The sequence below is a fragment of the Gallus gallus genome, chromosome 4, assembly GCF_016699485.2.
Source record: "Gallus gallus isolate bGalGal1 chromosome 4, bGalGal1.mat.broiler.GRCg7b, whole genome shotgun sequence".
Taxonomy (NCBI): domain Eukaryota; kingdom Metazoa; phylum Chordata; class Aves; order Galliformes; family Phasianidae; genus Gallus; species Gallus gallus.
The window spans coordinates 35,910,609-35,934,300 of NC_052535.1; the positions used below are offsets into that span (position 1 = coordinate 35,910,609).

Sequence of the window (23,692 nt, forward strand, 5' to 3'; positions counted from 1 at the left end):
TTAGCATATATTGATTAGAAGAGACCATTATCCTTTTTCAATTTTCTTTTTTAATACCTTGAAAGAATTACGTAGCACAAGATTTTTCACTTTCTTTGTATAGATGACACCAGTTTGTGGTTTTAATGAATAAGAATTGAAGAGAATGAAAGGTAGGAAGTACAAATGATTTTATCTCTGTGGGGGATGCATATTATGTCAATAATGTGTTCATTATTTAAAGTGAATTTACTTAAATTTATGTTTTAATTTTACTTCAGTCTCGTTCCTTTCAAGCTTTCAGGCAGTGTTCTTTGCTACTGAAATTATTATTCAGAACTACACTCAAAAAGCATTATTATTAGATAGAGGGTATTTGTGAACTACAAACTCTTGGCTGTGCCTTCTGTCCTGTTAAGTACGTCCACAGTCTTAAGTGAAAATTTCCATTTAGTGTGGCCAATTCAGGGTACATTTGCTGGATGCTTTAAATAGTCTTTAAGGATAGCTGGCTCCTAGATAAGGCCTCAAAATTCTTAGTATTATCTAAACTGAGGATTAAAAAGTTTCAGTTTTCCAAAGGTTTTCATTACATTTCCTATTCCGTCTGCTCTGCGTTGTACATTATTAAAGAGTACTGCTCCAACATGCCCCCCAAAGAAGCAAATTAACATTTCTTGTGAACTCTGTTCTTTTGTGGAGAAGTAATAATGACTCAAGCAGCTCCAAAAGTTTTTCAGATGAATCAGAATGTATTACTTGTAAAATTAATGCCCATTACACTCACTGATATTGTGCATAAACTATCATTTATGAAAAAAAAAAACACACCTTTTTCTACAATTTATTGTTACTGATAACAGTGACTTGCATAGAGGATGTGAACAAGTGCATCATGTGAAGGACTCTTGCTCACTATCTTTTGTTCTCTTCTGCATCCCTTTCTTTTGTCTCTTAAAGTTAATATTAGTCATTTTCTTACATCTTTTAGAAGAGACACAGGCCATTCGAACCAGTGAAAAAGTGATGCATGCTTTGTGCTCGGGATCTGGTTTGAAGTCTTTTGGGTATTAACCATTTTTAGGGAAATACTCACTTGCCAGCGTGGTTGTAGAAGTAGAAATTACTGCTGGCAGGTTTTTTTTTTTTTTTTTTTTTTTACAGATTTGGTTATCGAGCAGTCATAGAATCTTAGAATTGTTTGAGTTGAAAGGGACCTTTAAAGGTCATCAAGTCCAACTTCCTTGCAATGAAGAGGAACACCAACAGCTCTATCAAGTTGATCAGAGCCCGTTCCTACCTGCCCTTGACTGTTTCCAAGGACAGGCCTTCTACCACCTCTCCAGGCAATTTGTTCCAGTGACTCACTACCCTTATAAAAAAGAAGAACCTTTTTCCTCATATCCAGTCTAACTCTTCTGGTTTGAAACCATTGCCCCTTGTCCTATCACACCAGACCCAGCTACAGTCTCTTTTCTTCTTTCATATATCCCGCTTTTACATATTAAAAGGCCATTTCAGGTCACCCTGAGTTCTTCTCCAGGTTGAAAAGCCCCAGCTCTCTCAGCCTGTTCCCTTAGGGAACATGTTCCAACCTTTGGACCACTTCTGTGATCCTCCTCTGGACACACTCTAACAGGTCCATGTCTCTCTATCTTGCTCCTTACACTGACTTAGTATGTCTTACTCCTTCCTCTTGAGCTAAATCCTTGAATTTAGTAGCTATACAGGTGTGCTCGCTAAGTAGTTCTGTGACTGAAAGGAATGATAGGTCAGTTAGACACAAATATGCAAGTCAGATACAATTAACTTAGGTGAAGTCTTACATCTAAGGAAATGCCTTCAGAAAGGGTTGTTTATAGAGATGATCTACCTTTATTTACAATTCCGCTAAGAATATCAGGTCATATGTATGAGTTCAGAGCAATTCTTTGACTTTTACATCCTGTCTCTAGTATAACTAGATGTAACAAGGTCAGAGGAAAAGTGTAATAAAACATAAAGTTAGGATTTGGACTAGTTTATAAAAACACTTAACCTGTCTGTGCAATTCTGAATCTGTGCAATGGGGATGTGTATTTAACTACAGCCAAAATCTGAGGATTAATTGGTTAATGAATTCATAGAACCCTGAGCATAAAAAGTGCACCGTGAATGTTTTCCCATAGAAATTTCTCTAATACCTAAAGAGAGAAAGAAGGGGAAAAAAAAAAAGTAAATTCATTTCTTTAAAGAATAGTGACAATTCCATCAAGAACGCAGATAATTAAAATCATATTAATAGATTTTTAGGTCTTCTTTTTCCCCTTGAGGCCACATGTCCCTATTTTTTTTTTTCCTTTTCCCCTTCAAGCAGTGTCCCTGACTCAGTTGTCAAAGACCGAGAAGCAAAAGTGCCCATCCAGCTTTGAACTTGATACCTGCGGTGGAGTTACAAGGTTAAATAAATGGGATGGGTTTTTCTTCTTCATTTTTTTTTTTTTTTAAGCTGAGCATAACACTTCAAAAAGATTTTTTTTTTTCCACCCTCCCCCCCCACTCCCTCCAATGTATTTTTAGGCTGCGTGCACTCCTGTCTATGTCTCTTCCTCAGTCCCAGTTGAAGATTTCAAGGGAGATGAGAGCTCTATTTTGTTTCTCCCTCGTATTGCAGATAGGGGGAGGAGGTGGTTATTAGAGAGAAGCGCGCTCGCTCGCTCTCTCTGTTTCTCCCTCTCTGGCTGATAGCACTTATCTCTCGCTCTCTCTCCTTCTCCTAGGTGATCCATTTCTAGGCAACGTGCTGGCTGGTGCCGGAGCCGCCAGCTCTCTCTGCATCCCACCAGCAAAGGGAGCTCCGAAAGCAACCTGCAGACCATCATTGCTTTCTTCTGCCGCGCTCCGGGCACTCCTCCTCGCTCCTGCCCTGTCCAACCACTACCTCGCGCGACAGAGACTGCACGCTGGGCTTCATTTGCAAATTTATCTGTTTTTTGCCCTTTTTTTTTTTTTTTTTGGTTTGTTTTCCTCCAGTTGTGGGAAGCGATTTTTAAGCCAAGGGTGGGGGGAGATCTCTGCATTACTATCCGCATTACCTTGAAGTTCACTTTGTTTTTTGGCCTCCGGGGGGGCTTTTCCTGCAGGAATCTGGCTGCTGGCACCGGGATCGCCTGCCCTCCCGCTTCCCCACTCCTCCTCCCTCCCTGAAGGCGAGCTCTGTGCTGTGGGCTCCCGGGGCTCCTCCGGCCGAGAGGGTTCGTTCGTGTGTGTGTGTGTGCGTGCGTGCGCGTGTGCTCGTGTGTGCCTGCGTGTCTGCGCGGTGTGGGTTGGAAGTTGCCGTGCAGCAGCCGGGACCGAGCGGCTCCCTGGACCCGGCGGAAGGATGGGGATGGTCTGACCGGCAGAGGCGGCTGCTGCCCGCGGCGGCGCCCGGGCTCGATGGATTTGCTGCCGGCTCTCCCAGCAACTCTGCTGCCCGGGAGTCCTCCGAAGTGACGCGGGCTCTCGCCGAGGGGAGAGGCGCCCGGAGCCCCACGCTCGCCCCTCGCCCAGCCGCAGCCGTGCTCTTGCCAGCGGGATTTACGCGCTCCTCCGGCACCTTAAACTCTTGGGCTTCCTGCGCCGCGCCATCCTCCGCGGTGCCATCGTTTCGCCGAGAGAGCCGTCCTTACAAAGCCTGGAGCTCCGCCGGAGATGGAAGTTTTCTCCCTCATCCTGGTTGTGTCCGTCTGTTGGACTCGAACCTGGAAAGCCGCGATTGCAGATTCAATCATTCATATCGGTAAGGGGGTGCTGCGTCTGCCGGTGCCGCTGGACACTTTTTCAGCTCTCCTTTGCAACCTCCTCTGTGTTGGCAGGCTTCCCCCTCCCCGCAGCCCCCGCTTTCTTTCATCCCTCTCTCGCTGGCTGTGTGTTGTTCGCTCCACTCCCGTAATTGCTTCCCGCAAGGATCTCGGGCGTCCTCCTTTCCCCCTAGCGCTGTGAGGGAAGCTTTCTTTCCGGTGGGGTACGTGTGTGCTTTAGACCTTGAGGTTCCGCGCGGCTACCGCTCGGGGGTCAGAGGCTCGTGAACGCTTCCTCGCTCCCGCCGACCCCTCACCCGGTCGCCCTCCTGCCCCGGGCCGACGGCGAACATTAGGTCTCCCCCCTCCCCAACAGCACGGCGGCGAAGTGAAGCTCCCCCCCCGCCCTCCTCTCCCTCGGCGGAACAGGTGGTTTGGCAACGTGAGCGCTTCCCCTCCGCGGGCGGCCGGCCGCAAGGGCGGGCGGAGGGGGGGGGGGCTCCTGCCCCGCTCCCCCTCTTCGACAACCCGGGCGCCTCCCGCGGCCACGCCGGGAAGGATGCCCGGTTTCCCCGATGCAGGGGGGGGGGTTGCGCGGCTGGCGGCGGGGTGATCTCGATGCTCGGCTCCGCCCGCACCTTTAGCTGGGGAGGGGGCACAGGGCTTCACCCGCCCCTTCTATCCGGGAGGGTGTCCCCTCCGCTGGCTCAGCCTCGGGGAACGTGCGGCCCTCCTCCGAGCGGCGGAGGATGCCCGCAGCGGGCCGCTCCCCCCCCAGCCCCCGCGCCGGTCCTGGGAGCGGCGGGCGCTGCCCCCGCCCCGCGGCCGCTCGCCCATCTGCAGACTCTGCACGCAGGCCGTGCCGGAGCGCGGACTGGCGGGCGCGGCGGTCGCAGCGCTGCCCCGGAGAAGGGGCATGTGGGGCCTCGGGGGGGTCCCCTGGGCGGTGCCTGCCCGCTGCCGGGGGCGGCTTCATAAACATGTCTGCCGGTGGGGTTCTGTGGGAACGGCGTTTGTACGGCCCGGCCGACCGGAGCTTTCTGTAGGACCCCGGCTTCTGCGCCGACCCCTCCCTCCTTCCCATGCCCAAGCTCTCGTGCGGCCGCTTCCCTGAGGTGCCGCAACTTTATAGGGGTCAGTCCTCTTTGCTGAGTGCGGCTGGAGCGGCGAATATCGCATAGGGAAAGCGGTGCTAGGTGCCCTCCTTTTAAAGGGAGAAGGACTTCTTTTAAACATTTCCGTTTCCCAGCTGTAAACTGTCAAAGCGACACTAGGAGACGATCTGCCTTACAATTTCATACTTGGGAGCTTGCAACAAAGTGATCACGTTTTAGGATCTGGGGGGAAATCTTGGCTGAGTAACAAGATCGGGAGTTTCTCGGCTATTTCCTGCCACGATCCCTGGCTGAGAGAGCGCTGGGCTCTGCAGCAGGAACTGGGGAGGCGACAGCTTTTCTCTTTTCACGTTAATGGCAGTTTGGTTTGTTTCGCTTGTTATATGCTGAGAATGCAACACATTTTACCGCTTGTGTTTTCTCTTTTTTTCTTTCTTTTTTTCTTTTCTTTTTTTTTTTTATAATGCCATTAGCGTTTAGATGCATCAGCGCAGTAAATCCTTGCTGGGAAAAAAAAATACCCAAGTAGTTGCTTCTCACACAATTAATTTGTCTTGAGAGACAATTAGTACGGTTGACAGGGGGATTAGCTCCTTTTATAGACTGGTTTATGTTGCCATGAAAATGGCAAATTGATATGGGTTGCACAGAGCTTTAAATCTATTAAAATGAATATATTGCAAAGAAATGACCTGAATGTAGAATTGTGCCAACATTAAGTGAGCAGACGTCCAAACGTTCCAACTTGTACAGTAGCCTGTGTTGAGTGACCTGAGTGTTCTGACCCCTTCTGTTGTCTTCCACTTGTGCTGAGTGTACTTAAGTATAAAATATTTAGAGATAAATAATGAACTGCATTTATCTAAATGAGTTATGGAAGGGAGCAGCAGAGGACTCTGTGGACAAAATACCCACAGAAGGAAAGCCTTATAAAGCCAAGGAAGAAAACAAAATGCTCAGTTCAGGGGAAAAGAAATACTACCAGAGGCAGTACTGATGCCTTAAGGCAACAAGAGAAGCAAAAGCAGTATCTTTTCCTAATTCTACAGCATTAGTAAATGCAAGTGGAAAATATTTTTCTATGTATGGGAGGGGGATGCAATCATAAGAGATACCACACTACCTGTGCGTATCATTTCTCTGGTGGCACTGATGGTACTTTTTCAGTGCAGCACACTAACTCTTCTTGGCTGCCTGTGTGTCCTTTGGTGTGTTAACAGGAAAGGAATGTTTGCTGTATCAAAGTGTGTAACAGCTCAGCTGCTCTTGAGACAATGACAGAAAGTGTTGGAATTAGTGGGCAGGGATTAAAGAATTGGTGATGGCAGTGGGAGGGGAATGGTGCGGAATGGTACTCACCTATGAGATATGCTTTCTCACGTTCCTGTCCACTGAACGATGATAAGCTGCCACTTTTGATCATTTGGAGCAGGTCTGTGCATGTGTAAATGTGCACCCTTAAAAATAAGCAGTTTTCTGTATCATAATTTGGATGTGTGTAGGGCTGCTCGTAGTCTGTCTGTTTCTGCTGTCCTGCTGTTATAAATAGGAGCTGGCAGTTCAGAACGGCCACAGTAAGCACCGTTGTGAAAACGTTGAAACGAATCGAATCCACTGCAATTTTCCTCACCTCTGTATGTAAAAGAAAGGGGCAGGGTTACCATGTCAGAGCTGTGCGATTCTGTCTTGTGTTGCTCCCCTCAGCCCATGCATTGATTGAGTAATTTCATCAGCCCCACATTACTTGATTGCTTAGAAGTTTCTTAATGATCTGTATGCTGTAGGAAGAATGTGACAGTCGTGAGTGGAATGGCAATGATTTTGTGTTTTATGAGGCTATTCAAAAACTTGCTCTGATTTATGTAGCTGGAAAGCTCCAAAGTCTTTGAGATTAGCCACGCTGCCTGGTATTTTCTTCATACATCAGCCGTCCCACACTCCTCCCTCCCTATACAGGAGTTTAGAACCCTGCTTTAATTAAGCAGGGATTAGGTGGCATTCCTTGTCAACTGCACAATTTGTGTCTGCTTTGTGTTTTCTACAGTTGATGGTCTTGTGCTTTTATATTTTGTACTTTGCACTCATTCTCATTTTTTCCCTTGGCATATGTATGTAGTAATGTATTTGTATGTGCATATAGTAACTGTATATTAGTTAGTTATTACACAGTAGACTGTGCATATAGTAACATATATGCAAACGTGTGTATTAGATACAGCAAAATCACCTAAGGCAGTGGTTACGTACTGCAGGTGCAAAAGTTTTGCTGGAAAAATGCATTAAAGTATTTTTAAAGATTAATTCAATACAGCACTGCACAGCAGTAGTTCAGATGCCCTGATTACTGTGAGTTGTTTCTTTACATTCATCAGTGGCTTCAGCTGTGGGCACTCAGCTGCGTACTATCCCTAGCTTTATTTCCAATGTTAAGATCAAACATATATATGTTAGTATACATATTTACATAGTATTTAATACATATATGTATTACATGCTTTTTTTTCTTTTTTTTTCCAAGGGAAAAAAATTAGGTCTGCTCTTCCCTCCCCTTCAGGTTGTAGAGTTTGTGGGCCAGGAGAGCAACATTCCTTGCATTAGGCAAACTCTGGGCATTGCTGAGTCCTGAGCTGTTTCATGCTCTTAAGTACTTCTGTACCACAAACAGAATATCAGGGCACTTGCAACATGGGGCTTAATACTTACTGAGGTGGTAGTGACACTGCAATAGAAAAATATAGAATAATGTGTATTTATAAGAGAAAGATAGTTGTTTTGCCTGGTGGTATTCACATCCACGTTTTGTCTTGTTAGCTGTTGTAGTATAGTGCACTTGGCTTGTTTCGCTCTTTGCACTGGTAATAGGAATTTAATTTGATCTGCTGTTGGTAAAGCCTTGTTAGAAGGTATGTGGTGTATGTCACTGTTCTTGCATATTTTTTGTAAAGCTCAGGACAAGCAAGTAAAATGGATTTATTGAAAAAATAAATCCCAAATGTGGAGGTGCCTGTAGTGCTTGCAATACCTGCAGATGAGCTTTCTTATCTCTATTTTTCCTGCTGTAGAATGTACTAAGGTTACTTGCTTACTTTAAACCTACCTACAGCCGAAGACCCTAAGTACAGTGTGCTGTGGCTTAGCAGCCAGTAGAGTTTGTTAGCAGCTATATTCTGTGACACATTCAGTGCTTCTATCTATATGCACTGTTTCTTAAACTCTCAACCAGAGCTTAAATTTCCGCTAGTACTTTGGTCCCTGGAATGTGTTTTAGTGCCAGCTACTCTGCTGCGAGAGAGGGATAATTTTCCATGCTTTGGACTGTGGCTTGCTGTCCTCCAAAGACCTGTTTGCCATTAGGTGTCACTGCTTTCTAGAGTGTTCCTTAGTGATCTTCAGGGCCTGATCCAGAGTTTGTCATGTTCCAGGTGAGTCGTTTTGTCACTTCAGAAGATTTTAAACTGATCTTGTGGATTGCTGACTATGGCAGCCGGCTCCCTTTCATGTTCTTAAATAACTCTTACCATTATTTCAACTTCTTTGTCCTTATATAAAGACAGAGAGAGAGAGAGAGAGAGAAAAAAAAAAAAAGCAGCCATCCAATTTCAAGTGACTTCCTAACAAATGCCTGACATAGCAATCACTGTGGCTGCTGCTGCTGTGTGCTTTCAGATGACTACTTATGGATGCACAGAGCCTTTATTCTCACAGTGCCATCTTTGAAAAAACACACTGGAGAAAAATCTTTTAAGACTGTGACTACATAAACCTACCAACTAAGGTTCATTTAACTTAATGAACAAAGGCATTAAGTATGGTTCTTTTCCACTCCCAGGCCCTGTAAAGCAAGTGGTATTGGCAGGAGATGACTTTTGTAAGCCATTAGGTTACTCCCTAGATATAGACTTGAACTTACATCATTTTCTTCCATTTGATATATAGCTATCTATAATCTGCCATGACAGTCTGTTTTTTGCTGAAATTTATTGGAGGCTTTTGCCTTTTGAGGTTTCTATTTTTACTCTTTGTCACTGCTGCTCCATTACTTGATCTTATTTCAGCAGGCTAGCAATGGTTTTAAAAATGATTTGTACAAAAGAGTAGTTCTATAGGGCTATCAATTTCTAATTAATTTTCCTAATTAACTGAATTACGTATTAAAGCATGGCAAAACTCTCGTTATCTGCCTACCCTCCAAACATACTTTGTGTTTTATGCCTTCAATGTTCATAAAACTTATTGGACGTAGCCAACTGCTGTTGCTGTTTGGACTAGAGCAATCAATAGGAAGAGGAAACAATATTTCTAGAATGGTCTGTATTTTGAGCAAATATCAGAAAATAATAAAAATTTGAAATAATGTTCTGTAAAAATATATTGCAATACATGATAGCCTGTTATATGGAATAGTGACTTCAGGTGGCATGCTGGTGAGGCAAATGAGGATATCTATCTGCACCTATGAACTCAGATGTCACCTTCCTTTTTCCTTTTTTTTAATAAACTAGAAATTCAGGAGGAAAAAATTAAAAAAAAAAAAAGAAAGTTATCCACACTGGTGAAATTGAAAAGAAACTTTGATTTCAGAGGCATACTTGCCATAATTGCTGAAGCCTGGGCAGCTCCACACCTCTCCAACCCATAGATGCTATAGTCATATCATACCTTCCCTTATGCTGACACCCATCTCTGACAGCCCTACATATCCTCATTTATTTGTGCTGCCTATGAATGCCAAGAAGAGAGCATGGAAATCACAGCTCAGCACTAAAGCATGACACTCAGTTGGCCAGCAATCCTATTGTAACAGCTGGAAACTGGGCATGCAAACTGAAGTTTCTCTGGAGCATTTTGTACCCTAGGCTGACTGGCTGTCTAGCAGCTAGCTTCCTGCTGGGCTTCTGGGGTACAAGTGCTATCCATTTCCTTTTGTGATATTATTCTGTCTTCCTATACCATGAATGATAACCATTAGGTACCACTTTCCTGGTAAGTTAAGAGCTTGGCCTGGAACTGGCCTTCTTCTAGAGGTGTAGAAAAAATGTTATATGAAGCTCTGGACTCTGTCTTCCTGTGCAAAGCTTAGTTTATGGCCCAGAACTTACTGTCTTGGGCAAAGCAAAATGCCCCTTCACTGCTAGTAGACTGTTGGAGAAGGTGCAATACTGATCTACAGGAATGTGATACTTGGTACTGAGTATGTGCTAAATGTGTTCTAAGTGTGGCACTAGTTAAACCACCCTCAACACCAGGTAATGAAGGCATGGATGAAACCTCAGGAGCCCAGGTCCTGGCTGGCTTATTCATTTGAAGCAGCACACAGAGAAGAGAAAGAACTGTTTTCTCAGATGCAGATTTTTCATGATGTATACTTGACACAGAGGTAGTAATTTAAACGTAAAGACTATGATAGAATTAAGTAGTGGAAAGATGGGTGAGAAAAGGGTGTATTTCTTATGTTATGTTTTATGTCCATCAGTATCTTCCCATGAGTGTCAGAAGGACTGTTTCCTCTGTTATTCTTCATTATAGGTATCAGGCTTTGTTTTCTGGTTACTGTTTACCAAGTGATTATGTGAGAGATGGAGGAGCAAGGGAGAGATTTTCTTGTGCCTACAGCCACTATAATTAATAATGGTTTATGTGATTTGGAGAGTTATTACTGATCTGTATAACGTGGAGGACACCAACTGAATTGAAGGTTAGCAGATGAAATGTACTGGCATTTGGATGGCAGTTGTGAAACTTGGCAAAGGTGAGGGCTTGGAATTATGTGGTGTAATTCTGCAAGGTTCAAAATTTACATCCTGGTTTCAGTGATAATATACTTAATTCAGCAAAGGAAGTGTTTGGTATTCTGTATTGTACTGCAGTGTACTTCAGCTGGAAAGTCTTGTTTCTGCTTTGATCTGGGTAATTACATCAGCTCAAGGAAAGCATATTCTATGAGCTCTAAGTGTTGCATTAAAAAAGAAAAGACTGTAAAAATTGTTACTTGCTTAATAAGAAAGGATAAAATAGTTACTAGAGTATTTTTGGGCAGTATTCAACTTAGAGTAGAAGACTTGGTGCAGAGATGAATACTGTATTTTTTTGGTCAATTTTTTCTTAACTGATGGATATCCCATTTACATGTGCAGGGTTAGATTTAAAGTAGGTTCCCATTGCATACATTAGTTTTGAAATGACGTGGAAGTAGGATGGAAAAAAAGATGAAAGGGAAAAGTTTCCTGAAAGTTGTGCTGGGTTTATATGACAGGCTATGCTCAGGAGGAAATAGAAAAAGAAGCTGAGTAAAAATGCAAGGAGCAGAAGAAAATAAGATATCAAAGGCGAGAGACGCTAGTTCTCTGTTTCTGTTTCTCCAGGAGCTGTGTAATATTCCTGTAAGTGATATACTAAATGGAAAAGTTCTGAACCAGAAAGGGGAAAATGTGAAGACATAGAATTTAAATGAAGAATTATATGTGTATTTTAACCTATTAGATAACACTCTGTGCTGAAATGCTAATTATTCCTAATTGTTATATTTGCTTTACCCATGAATAAAATATCACATATCTAATAAAATATGCAGTGAAAATCACTATAAAGTTCCTCTCAGAGCCTTTCATGCAAATTTAAAGGATTTAATCTCTTATTTCTTCATTGCTTTTTAAATCATTAACTTTCTATAATCAGTTGGATTGCTAAGGCCAATATCCAGTGAACCTAACAATAATTGCTTGTTTTGCAGAACAATTTTTTGTTAGTCCAACCGTATCCTTCTCAGAGGCTTAAATCAAGTTGGTGATTTCATTATAATAATTCACTTGCAATAAATCAAAATCAAGTAGCACCATTCTGGTGCTGGGGAAAGTAGTTCTGGATGAGAGCTGCAGAGAGAGCAGAGCATGACACGTCAGCAGACCTGAATGTTGGCCTGGATTTGCTGTGCCTTATTTTTCTGTTATACAGATAGAATAATGCACATTTCTGCGCATCCACGTTAAATAGAGGAATGAGAATGTTCACAAGGCAAGCTTTCCTGCTTTGCCACTCCAGTTCTCAAATGCTGTGCTCAGGATACAGTTTTGATGACAGAAGGTAACTTGATTTGTCTTTAAAGTGCTTAGGCTGGCTGGCTGGCTGTAGAGCTTCACCTTCTGAGACACTGAAGTTTTTTGAAGATTACAGAAACACAGAATCATAGAATGGCTTGTGTTGGACCTCAAGGATCATCGGGTTCCAACCGCACTACTACAGGCAGGGTTCCAGCCACTACATCAAGTACTAGACCAGGCTGTCCAAGGCCCCATCCAACCTGGCTTTGAACACCTCCAGGGATAGGGCCTCCACAACCTCTCTGGGCAGCCTGTTCCAGCATCGTGCCACTCTCTCAGTGAAAAAGATGCCAGTTGTCTTTCTCAGGTGCGGAGATACTATTGTAGAGTTTAGTACTGAAATCAGTACTGAAAGTTACCTGGCAGTACAGCCTGGACTGAAAGTGCACAGCAGGGAGATGTGTGGACAGAACTATTAAGCAAGGACATTTGTTGCTGCGTGCTCTTTGTCTTGTTTCATGCTTTATAGTGCTCACCCTAAATGTTTGAGAATATTTTAAAGCCATTTTATGTACTGGGTAGTTGTTAAAGGGAAAAGAAGGGTAGAAAAGATCCATTTCTCACTCAGCAAAGCCAGTTTAAGCTACTGTGGCATGGGCTGTGTTAAATGGCAAGCAAAAGGCACTTGTACCAGCTGTATTGAAACATAGTCTTTTCCTTTTTGCTATTTTTATTCATTTCTTTCTCATATTCCATGCTTGTGGCAGACAGATGTGACAGTAGCTACATTGTGTACTCTTAAACACATAGGTTGCTCTGAAAGTAATGCCTCCTATTTATTTCCATGGAAACAACAACAGATACAAAGAGCACAAGAACACTATTTGATAGATTATCAGCTACAAAACATTATTTTTCAACACAGTCACCACCGCTAACTGCATTTTCACCAGTGAAGAATGAAAGCCTACACGCTGTGTTTGTAAAAATATGCACCAGCGGAGGTAACCCACTGTCACCACTGCTGAAACATGCCATCCATTGTATCCGTGTGTGCACATTCACTATTTTTCTTCTCCATAAATGTTCAGCAAGCATTGATGAATGTCAATGTGTGCAATTTTTTCTGCATGGAGGAATTCAATGACACATCTTTGCTTCATATGCACTTCCATGTCAGATGCCATTTTGTCAGACTGCCCTTGTGCTGCCATCTGTCACACAGGAACAGCATGTAATGGAATATTGGTGGGAAGGTTTAATCTCTATTGCCATACCACCAACGGCCATCTCTGAAGTCATAGACCAACATAGTAAATTAGGAGGCATAGCTTTTGGTGAAGGCTTCCTGTATTTTTATTTTTATTTTTTTTCTCTTCAAGCAAATGAAGTTAAATATGCCATAACATAAATATCTGTTATTTGGACAGACAAATCTGCTTTTTCTTTCTCAAATTTCACTTATTTGACCTCTTTTGAGATGTACACTACCCCCACTATTCAGTCCTTCTTCAACTCTCCCCTTTGTGACCCTGTAAAACCAAAGATTACTGTACTTTATTCACCAATGTACTTCCTGTAAGTATCTTTTAAACATACTCCTCAGGTGCTGTCTCCATTCTACAGCTTTATAACCAGCAATGGGGAATGTATTTATGTCTGTATATGCAATGTTTAAATAAGTGCTTTTTCAGTAAACAGAGGAGTTATTCTTTAATTTAGGGTGAAATTATTTTCTGTCTTATAAGTGACAATGCAGGGATTAGGGAGGTTTTTCACTTGCAGGCAGGAAGTTGTAACATGAATATAAATCATGCAGTGGCACCCCACTGTGTGAGAAGCTGTACAAACGTGGAACAAAAAGTTGGTCTGTCAGAAGATTTCAAGATGTACTGAAAGAGTAGGCTTGGATCTCTGCAACCCAGACAGTTCCTACACCAGGAAATAAAGTTGCACATCTTTTGGTGTGTTTTGAGAGACAAATTAGTTCATTCATGCTTGTGAATGATCACCCTGTGTACACAGGAGTGAAAGTACATTGATATGTCTTCAAGAATGTACTGACAGGATAGGTATGGTGTGGCTGATGGCAGTACTTCCCTGGTTTGTCACACAGGGTAACAAAGGTTACAGTGGTGTGAGTTAAGATAGTTGTCAGGAAATGAGGGCTAGCGATGCTTGTGTAATCACTACCTACAATGCTTGATTGCCAATGGAACTGGTTAAATTGGCAAAATAAAACAGTCATTATCTTATCAGCTGCCAGCGTTTTACTCTGGTTTTTAGTAATGCAGGAACTAATTCATACTTACTGCATATGCATTCCCTTTATGTCTTTTGTTTGGACAAATATTTCACAGCACAATTTTAGAAGACATCTAGGTAGAAGGAAAATCCCTTTTGGGGAAGGTGGAAAAATACTCTGCAAAACACCCTAGTCTGTTTAAAGGAGCAATTTAAATAAAATCAATGGTCTGAGAGCACCTACATCATCATTAGTTAGTCACATGAAATTTCTAGAAAGCTATCAAAGTATTGAAGCAATCTAGATAAGTGATTATGTGACTCCTTGGAGTAACTCTCCTGTGACAGAATTGTACTGCAGTACAACCTGCGGGTGGCTGAGGAACACGTATCTTCTTGGAAATGTTCTCTTGCTTTTGCTTGTAATGGGGAAAAAAAATCTGCAACCTGTTTGAAATATTGACTACTTCAAACAAAATGGCTGAGGGGAGTGGGTAAGAGGGAAGTGTGGCCTGTGTATCATGTATGAGGTAGGAAGGCAGAATCAGCAGCCCTGATTGTCGACATCATGGTGGATGATGTCTTAGGGACACCATTGCCATGTCCATGCCTGCCTTCAAGGAGAGGAGGATTTTGCAAGTGAAGGACAGAATGAATCTTCAGGAACCAAAGCTTTCTTGTGACTTTTCTCTGCATCAGGCAGGCTCTGGGAACAGGGGTAATGTGGGAAAGGTTTTGGTGATGCCTTTTCTGAGGGAGCATTGGGAGGGGATGCAGTGGTTAGTAGCAGTGAAAGCCAATTGAGTAGTGAGGATTACAGGATGAATTTGGAACCTGAGCAACAGGCTAGGATAATTTTAAGGGGGTGACAGGTAATGTGGCCTTGTTTGGAAACCAAGCTTGAAAAATTAGAGACAGACAGTATAAAGGAGGTGTATGCGCATACCTATAAGGAAAGTTGGGAAATCCAGAGGTGTGAAGCACTGGGCTGGCCCAAATATTACTGAGAAGACAAATAATATAGTGTAATATTGTATAATATAATACAAACAATGGTTTGAGAACAATATATGTGGAAGATAGTACAGAATTTAAAGGAAACTAAATTATAGATTAGGATGTGTGATTGTTTCTTTGTGTCCAGCCTCCATAATTTCACTGTAAAGTATTTGATATGTGTGGTACAATCTTTATTTTTTTTTCTTTAGCTGATAATTGCACCTGGTTAATTTACAGAAAAATTAGATCCATTTTATCTTCATATTGTCTCATACCATTGTACACAGATATAAACAACAAGTGCTGAAGTGCCATCTTCCTCCTCAGCTCCCAAGATAATTCTGGGCGTATTGTACCTTCCCGTGCCTTGGCATTATCCCTCTGATTAAATAATCTTCCTCTGTGCAGCAGTTTTTTTCTGCTCCGTACTGTGCCTGCATGAAAGCTCAGCGTTTGTGGCTGGTGAGTGGGAGGAAAGGATGCACACAGCCACAGCTTCTGCTCCATTGGCTTTTGACCTAATTTAGGAAGGAAGGAAAGGGAAAATAGTGCATCATGCTTCTGGATTCAAAGCCTGCGGTGTCTTTCATGGAGAGAGAGAGAGAGGACTAGCTTTCTCCTTCTTGAATAGCTGCATAGTTTGCCTTACAATTTAGATCTCTAATCAGTGAAGGTCCAGAGTGGTGAGCCGATTTGCTTCCATGTTTATCTGGTAGCATATGTCTTCATTTGGACTGTTGAGGCCAAAGCCTGGTTTTCTTTCAACATCAGCCTTGATTAGCCCAGCTACAAAGCAACTAAGAGAGCCACTGACCTGCGTTTCCTTTAAATGAGGCACAGTGAGACTTGGGGATAATAGGTTTTTAGATGCATTTCTGTTTGAGATCAATGATCTCAGAACAGAACTGAATGATGTATGGAAGAAGGAGGTAAATACCTCCTTGGGGAAAGGTAAATAATGATAGTACTTAGAAACTGTTATTGCCGAAAATAATCTGCAGGATTTAGGAGTAAAAAATGCTGTTCATTAAAGTACTGTAGTGTTTTTTTTTTTTTAAGCACTTTTTTTTAAATGCAATTTTCCAGCCCCCCCCCCCCCCCCCCCCTTTTTTTTTTTTGTAAGACTGCCAAATGTCCCTGAAGCCAGAATTAATTGGGTCTTTGTGTTGTGTCAAGTAAGGAGTGTAACTGTTTTCAGAAAATACAAAGTTTATAGACTCCCACCCAAAACCCGAAAGGGAGAGGCTAACTAGATATATAAGTAAACAAGATCCTTGCATCATTTTGCAGCAATAGCTTGGAGTAACAAAGGGAATACTGAAATTGTTGGTGTCTGTGCATTAGAAGTGTTAAAATCATTGCAGTAGTCCCCATTCCTTCATTCTACTAAATCCTCCCTTTAGAACAAGTACAAGTTCTTTTCTTTTCCTTCCACAACCTCTTGCGGAAGGAACTCCTTGGGGAATCTTGCACTGAATAAGCAAATATTTGCTACTTAGAAATAACCGGTGTTTGACTTTTGAGACTACTTCAGAAGTAAGCGCCATTGGAGAGGTATTTTGTTTTTGTCATGGTTTTAGCAATTCAAGAGATGTTGTCAGTTGTGATTAATTCCACAAGTTCCCCTGGATCAATTTGTATTCTAATATTTGTTATCATTTCTAATACTATCGTTTCAAAGACCACTTCACATGACAGTGAGAAGTAAGTGGACAGTAGCAGCTGTGGATGTAAGCATTGAAATGACTCTCTTATTGAGGGGTTTGAGAAGTATGTCTTGGAGCTGTTGCATTAAAATTCTGAAGTGTTAACTTATATGTAATAATGCTGTGACAAAGTGCTACTACCATCTGCTAGTGAGGATCAGCACTACTTAAAAATCTCCATATTTCCCAGAAAGAGCAGAGGAGTCGTGGCGTGAAGAAAGTCTAACCAACTCTAAATTAGTATTTAGTTCAAGGAGCTACAAACTCGTTGTGGGAACCACTGCCTACTGATATTTTGGGTAACACACTCAGCTCACATAAAGGAGTAAATATTTGCGGTATATGAAAATAGTGATGCCTATTTCTTTTGCAGTAGAATCCCTTCTAATTACAACCACTTCTCATTGACATCACAGTAACAATTCAGTGGTAGCTACACATACAGTTTGTATAGTGAAATAAAAAGGGAATGTGCTCACCATGTGTACTTAGAAAGATTCATTGATGAGCCATTCCTTATCATTTAGCTCTTATAGGCTGAGAAACAGTTGTTTGCTTAGTATTCCTATGGGGTTTTGAACACCACTTAACCACTCAGCCTGTTCTGTACATGAATGTCAGTCTACACTTAGAAAATGATCTGTTGTTGGAAACGTTCTCAGTAGCAGAACGTCTCCATTCCCAGACTCCTCTCAGCTGAACATGCAGAAATAATTTAACTTCTAGTAAGACCAGTTTTGAAGCTATTCTGAAGGTCAGTGTAACTTATTGGTATCTGTTAGAAAATGATTTGTGCAACAGTATTAAGGCTGCTTTACTCATATTAATAAGGGGCTAAATCTTACTTGATATTTAGATGGGAATAAGAAGAAAAATCTAGTAATGACAGACTGTGTTTAGTTGTTGATGTCCTAGTTCAGTTCAGCTGTACTGTAGGCCACGTGTGAGTATGCACATGCCTGTTGGTGCAATGGCTATGTGGTCCACTTAATCAAGACTTGCTAAGACTGATTTTTCTAGTTAACATGTCAGCTCTTGTCCTTTATGCTTTTTATTTACTATTTTTCCTTGCTGAAGTATAACTAAAGCTTTCTACTTTTTTGAAGAATCGGAGCTCTTTCTCTTATTACTTTAGGTGTAAAGATCTCAAGCAATTCCAGTCTGCCTCCAGTAACTCACGCTGCTTTCCCAGGTTTTCTTGTGGAAGGATTGATCACCTATGAAGCTTCTTGCTTAAGCTGCTATAGAGCCAGGCTAAGTGAAAGATTTCTTAGCTGTCTGTGGCTCAATCCAAGCAACTATATTGTATTGTACTATCACTGAGAGTTATTTTACTTTATCCCATTTGAGAGAGGGAGTACAGAGAGGCACCTTCCATTGTGATAGGAAATGTTTACCTGAGGCACAGTGAATGGAACTTTGTCTTATTTTAAGGGTATTTTTGTTGATTTTTGTTTGCTTTTTTTCTTCTTCTTTTGTTGTTGTTTACCCTGGAAGGCTTTTGTTTCATTTCTTATCTGATATATAAATGAAACAGCAAAAACAGACGGATTTTTCTACTCATTTTAGTAGAGAATAGACTCTTGAAATAGAAGTGGCTAGCTCACACTCACCAGCCAGAAATCTTCCCTCTACAAGGGAGCTTCATGTTTACTGGGTGCTGAGTAACCTGTATCATGTCTACCATGGAGCTGTTTCTGGTAACTAATCCAGCTCATAGCTTTTTGTCAGATTGTGCATACTATGGAGTGGGTGTAGTGTTACCCTCCTTTCATACCTTTCAACCAAATAGACTAGGATATGGCCCTGACCACCCTGACCCTCCTGCTTTGTGTGTATGCTACTGCCTACCTTTTTTATTTCCAACAAGCTTACTTCATCCCATCACTATCACATGCAAATTTGCTTTTATTCTTCTACCACAGATGCCACTTACAAGGGAGAGTAAAGACTTCACATGCACAGCAGCGGTTTCTTGTGCTTGTGAAATGCCAAAGGGCAAAGCCAAGCAAGAGGAGAGTTTTCTGCTGCTTGGCAGATATTTACCACAAGCAGTTGTTTGTCTCGGGCCAGTTCCTCCAGAGTGAGTTTGATACCTACAATGACATTTATCATCAGAGTACTCGTATTGCAAGCAGTATCCTTGGGCTTTTTGGAGGTCCAGACCTTTAAGATAATGTGACTGTATGTGATTGCAGTGTAAGTACTTATGTTGGGATCTGGCATAATAGCAGCAAGGAAGGGGAGAAGTTTCTGAGGCAACAGCTTTTCAGGCAACAGCTGTCACTGAAACTTATAGCTAAGCTACAAGAAATGTACCGTGTTCCCTGTTGCTATTCATCTAACAGCATTGCTTAGTGTTCATGTTGTGTTAATAGTACAGTCCCACCTGAGATCACGGCTCTGTTTTATGTGCTGCGTATGTAGTAAAAAGCAGTCTGTGGTGAAGTTCCTGTAATCTTGCTGTCTTGTTGTTTCTTGTCAACTTCATTTACTTGGTTTTATGCCCCAGGACAATGCTCTTGTATTCATGTTTCCAGAAAGGCGAGAGAAAGCTTCAGTAATAGTTTTAGCCTGAAACAATGTGGGGAAATGTTTCTACTTCTATTACCTTTTATTTTCCCCATCTGTGCTGACAGATTATATTTATTAACACAACATAATTTTTGGAGCCAGAATCAAAATCTTCTTAAAATTGCTTATTTATCAGTCTGTTCCTCATAAAATAGGATTTTTAGAGTCTTGATGGTGTCATTTCCGCAGTATGGCATCAGTTTGGGTCCTAGGGCTAACTTTCCTGGGCACAGTACCAAACTCACTATTCCTTAGTCTGCTGTTCTGTATACAGTATTCAGCTACTTTTATGCACAAGAAAAGCGATGATCAGATAAGATTATTTTTTTTTAAATTTTCTTACCTGTAATCATAAATTGTGCAGCCAAGAAGTTTATGCGGTGGCGCAACAGATTTTGCACACATTTGCTTTTATGTCATGTGAAACAATGTTTTTGCCTTCACCAGCTGACCAGTGAGGCATCTGACTGTGAATACAGCCTTGAAATCTTCTCGAACTTTTTTTTTTTTTCCTATTCTGCAAAGATCTGAAAACACGTCATCATCTCATCTCACCTGCTGAGCAACCCAGACATTGGAGAAATGCTTGTGTACCATTAGGCCTTAAACTTGTTCTTTGCTTTTTTGGACTCCTCCTAGCATGACTTCTGAAGTCAGTATGAATCGTGCCATTGGCTTTATTGAACTTTGGATCTCATCTTCTGCATTTATCTGATTCTTTCTTGTCCTTTTATACTTCCCCTCTCCCTCCTACGTGTTATTTTCTTGATTTCCTTTTTTTTTTCCCTCCTTTTTTTTTTTTTTTTTTTTTTCCCAAAGTCATTAGTAGCTGCCAGTACTCATAAGCAGCCTCTCAGTAATGCACGTGGACTATTCACGAGTGCGTCAGTCAGAGAGAGTGCTTAGGGAAATTTTCACGCTTCCAGATTTAAACATAGGTGAAGATTTCACTAAGACATTATTCCAGTGATTGTTGTAATCCGTTGTATTGCTTTCAGTACTTTTTTGCCTCAAGATGTGAAAATCTGATTCAGTATTTGGTTATTTTCAGTGGGCTTAATGTCCTTCTGAAGCACTGATTGCTGTCAACAACGAAAGACAAACAGGATGGACCACTGGTCTCCACAGTCATCTGTCCAGGGCAACTCTTGTGTATTTTCTTCTTTATGCTTAGTTCATTTGACTGAGAATGCATATTTCCACTGACAGAAATAGAAACAAAAAGTAATTTTATAGTTGAGGAATAAAACTAGAATATATGAAAGGTGGGTTCAATTTGGATTCCTTTCTAACCCTAAGGAATACACAGTGATTGAAGAATGTGATCTGCCAAAATGAAAATGACACGGCTCCTTATGCATTAGAGTTCCTGAGGTGATATGATACCCTGCTCAGCCCTTGTCCTAACTTTTTGAACTTTGTTTTTTCCATGTGGATAGTTACATTCCTTCATTGAATGCACTCTGCCTTGTCTGTTGAGTTTGCAAGCTCTTTAGGTTATGCTTTATCTTGCATTGTGTTGTATGTACATGGTCAATCACAATGACACCATATTTCAGCTGAGAGCTTTGAAGTTTACTGTACAACTGTTAGTTGTAAAAATGGTTATTTTTGCATCATTGACTAGAACAAGATATTCTGTTTCAGGAATGCAAAATTTGGAGGCAAGCAGTGAGCGTATTCTATGATACGCTTCCAAGACAATTGTGAATGATGGAGCAGGACTGTTCACTCACATACTGGAGGGTGAAAAGTGTTCGAGTGCTGCTGTTATGAGCATAAACTGGGGCTTTGCAAATTGAAAATATGTATGCATATTTATGAAAGCAATCAGCTTCTGGCTTGCGTAAAGTTGTCTATGACATGTTTTCAAATGGTACTATAAACACATTTCCACAGTTACATGGATCTACCTGTTTCTTATTTTTGCGTGTTCTTATTGGAGTTGCTGGCTAATTTGTATTATCTGGAGGAATTGCACTACTTTGCATTTTCATAACAGATTTCAATAAGAATCTGGAGTACCCAGTTTGAAAATGTAAAACTGAAAATTGTAGGTTATTTCCTGAATTACCAGATGAGTTTTGTTTGGTTGGTTGTTTTTCCTCTGACATCTACTGTAATTCCATCAAATAGCAGGCTAATTAAAACAGTCATATTTTTGCAATGTGAAGCTCAATCAAGTGAGAATATTAAGACACTGTAACAGTAGTTAACATGAATAGCTTGCTACAAGCACTGCATTTTTGAAGGGGTGGTTACACAATGTTGTTGTACACCCTTTAAATTATATACAACATTCAAAATGGTCTTAGTGATCAGTGGAGTTTCAAAATAATACGTATGTAGAAATAGTTCCCAGTGGACAGTACAAGTTGTCTGTATGGTCATTGCTTATGTTCATCTTTCAGATATTTTGGGGGGAAATCAGTTCCAAGTCATTGATTGGCTTAAGCATAAATAATAATAATAAATAAATAATAATAAAAAAGAGGTAAGCCATGTTGTCTGGGTGGCGAAGAGCAGATTTATTGTTTTTCCACTGAATATGCTGTATCCCTTAACCAGCTTTACCTTTATAGTCATTCAAAGAATGCCCACTGTGAAATTCTTAAAAATGTCCTGCCTTGTGCCTGCAGTTTCTATAACTGCAGACTCATCCTCTCATCTGGCTGTCCTTGTGTGCATGTCTGTCCTTCCTGGTCTGTCTGTGGTAGTAAACTACACTTTACTTTCCCCATTGCATATATACTTGCATTGTGCAGGTGTACAAGATACCAGTACAAAGGATATCATATAGATGTTCCTCATCTGCATGAAGATGTCTGTACACTGTAGTCCGTGGGTTTACAGCACAGTATACTTTAAGTATTTAGAACAGTTAAGTTTGAATGAGCTTTCAAAAGTTTGTGAACTTCACAGCTTATTTTGAAATAGTTCAGAGTTTTCATTTGGAAATCCTTTTAAAATAATGAATATTTTTATGGTATTTTGTATCAGGGCAAGCAGTGCAACTGTAGAATTTTTTTAGAGTTACCCAACAATTGTAAGTCTTAAATGTTACACATGAATTCACATTCTAGGAAGATTTGGATTTCTTATTATGCTAGCTGGATTAATCAGATCCTGTTTAAAATACTAATAGAAAGAAATGTCAGTGCTCAGTGTAATACTTTAGCTTTAGGAATATCTTCTGAGCCAACAAGGTCAGATTAGCAGTGCTCTTTAGAAGCAAAGAATAACATTGTGGTTAAAGCACTTGAATTGCACTCAAGAGATTCCAGTGTTTTGTTTTTTCTTTTCTTTTTCTTTTCTTCTTCTTCTTTTTTTTTTTTTTTTAGATCTTTCCACAGTTTTTTGGGTGACACTGGGCAAGTTACTTACTTTGCTTTATTGTTTGAGTAACAGTAGCTCTGTTTATATCTTCTGATTATAAGGAAACATGGAAAAGTTGGGTCATCCAAGCAGGATTTGGAGCTTCAAAGAAACACACAAGGCTCCCCGTCTTGAGAATTTCTGCATTACTTTAAGACAAACTGAGAATATTCTGTTCTGTCTGAACGATATGATCTGTAATATGTAACAAGTGTGCCACTGCCAGATCTTGACAAGGTGATGACAGCATATATATAAAAATGATTTAATGTGGTAGTGGGAATACTTCCTAGACTGTTCATACACATATTTACTTACATAGTCACAAGCAAGTGCATACTTCTACTATTTTGTTCCCCCAACAATATTCAGAGATTTTCTTACACCACTATTGAAAATGGAATATTGCTTCCATTTCAACAACGGTTTGTAAAAATTGATATGAATAATTTGCCAATTTCTGGTTGAAAGTGTATTGCAGAACCATGGCTGACCCACATATTAATGTCAGAAGTGAGGAGAATGATAAATAAGAAAAAAAAAATACCACACTGTGCCATGCTGTTTGCTTTTTAGAAAACATATATATTAAATTGGTGGGTATTGGTTATTTTTGTGGCTTAATGACAGTTGCTTATGCTGTACTGTTTAAAAGAATGGCTTAATCTTAACAGAGATTTGAGTACTTTGGCTATATGCTGTCCAAATTGGAGACATAAAGACTGGTTACTATAGAGGGTGAATAATTTTTTTCTGGTTACTAAGATTTATCTTCCTGCATAGCAAGTATTTTTCCTTCTGTTCCAATATGCATATGTAGCTTGATTCGTCTATACTTGATTCTGGATGTGTTTGCATAATCCTACAGTGTTTTCTGATAGACTCTGGAATTAATTTGTCTT

General features: G+C 41.0%; 1 protein-coding gene across 6 annotated transcripts in view; it reads left to right on the forward strand.

The window, feature by feature from the left end:
• The first annotated feature begins 3,293 nt into the window (after positions 1-3,293).
• GRID2 (glutamate ionotropic receptor delta type subunit 2) overlaps positions 3,294-23,692 on the forward strand; it is a 696,754-nt gene continuing 676,355 nt past the window's right edge. For all 6 annotated transcript variants that reach the window (XR_212218.5, XM_015276600.4, XM_420483.8 and 3 more), the window contains exon 1: positions 3,294-3,739. Coding sequence is in view for 5 of the 6 variants with exons in the window: in XM_015276600.4 (XP_015132086.1) it covers positions 3,652-3,739 (88 nt within the window). In the remaining variant the exon portion in view is untranslated. The remainder of the gene's footprint in view (positions 3,740-23,692) is intronic.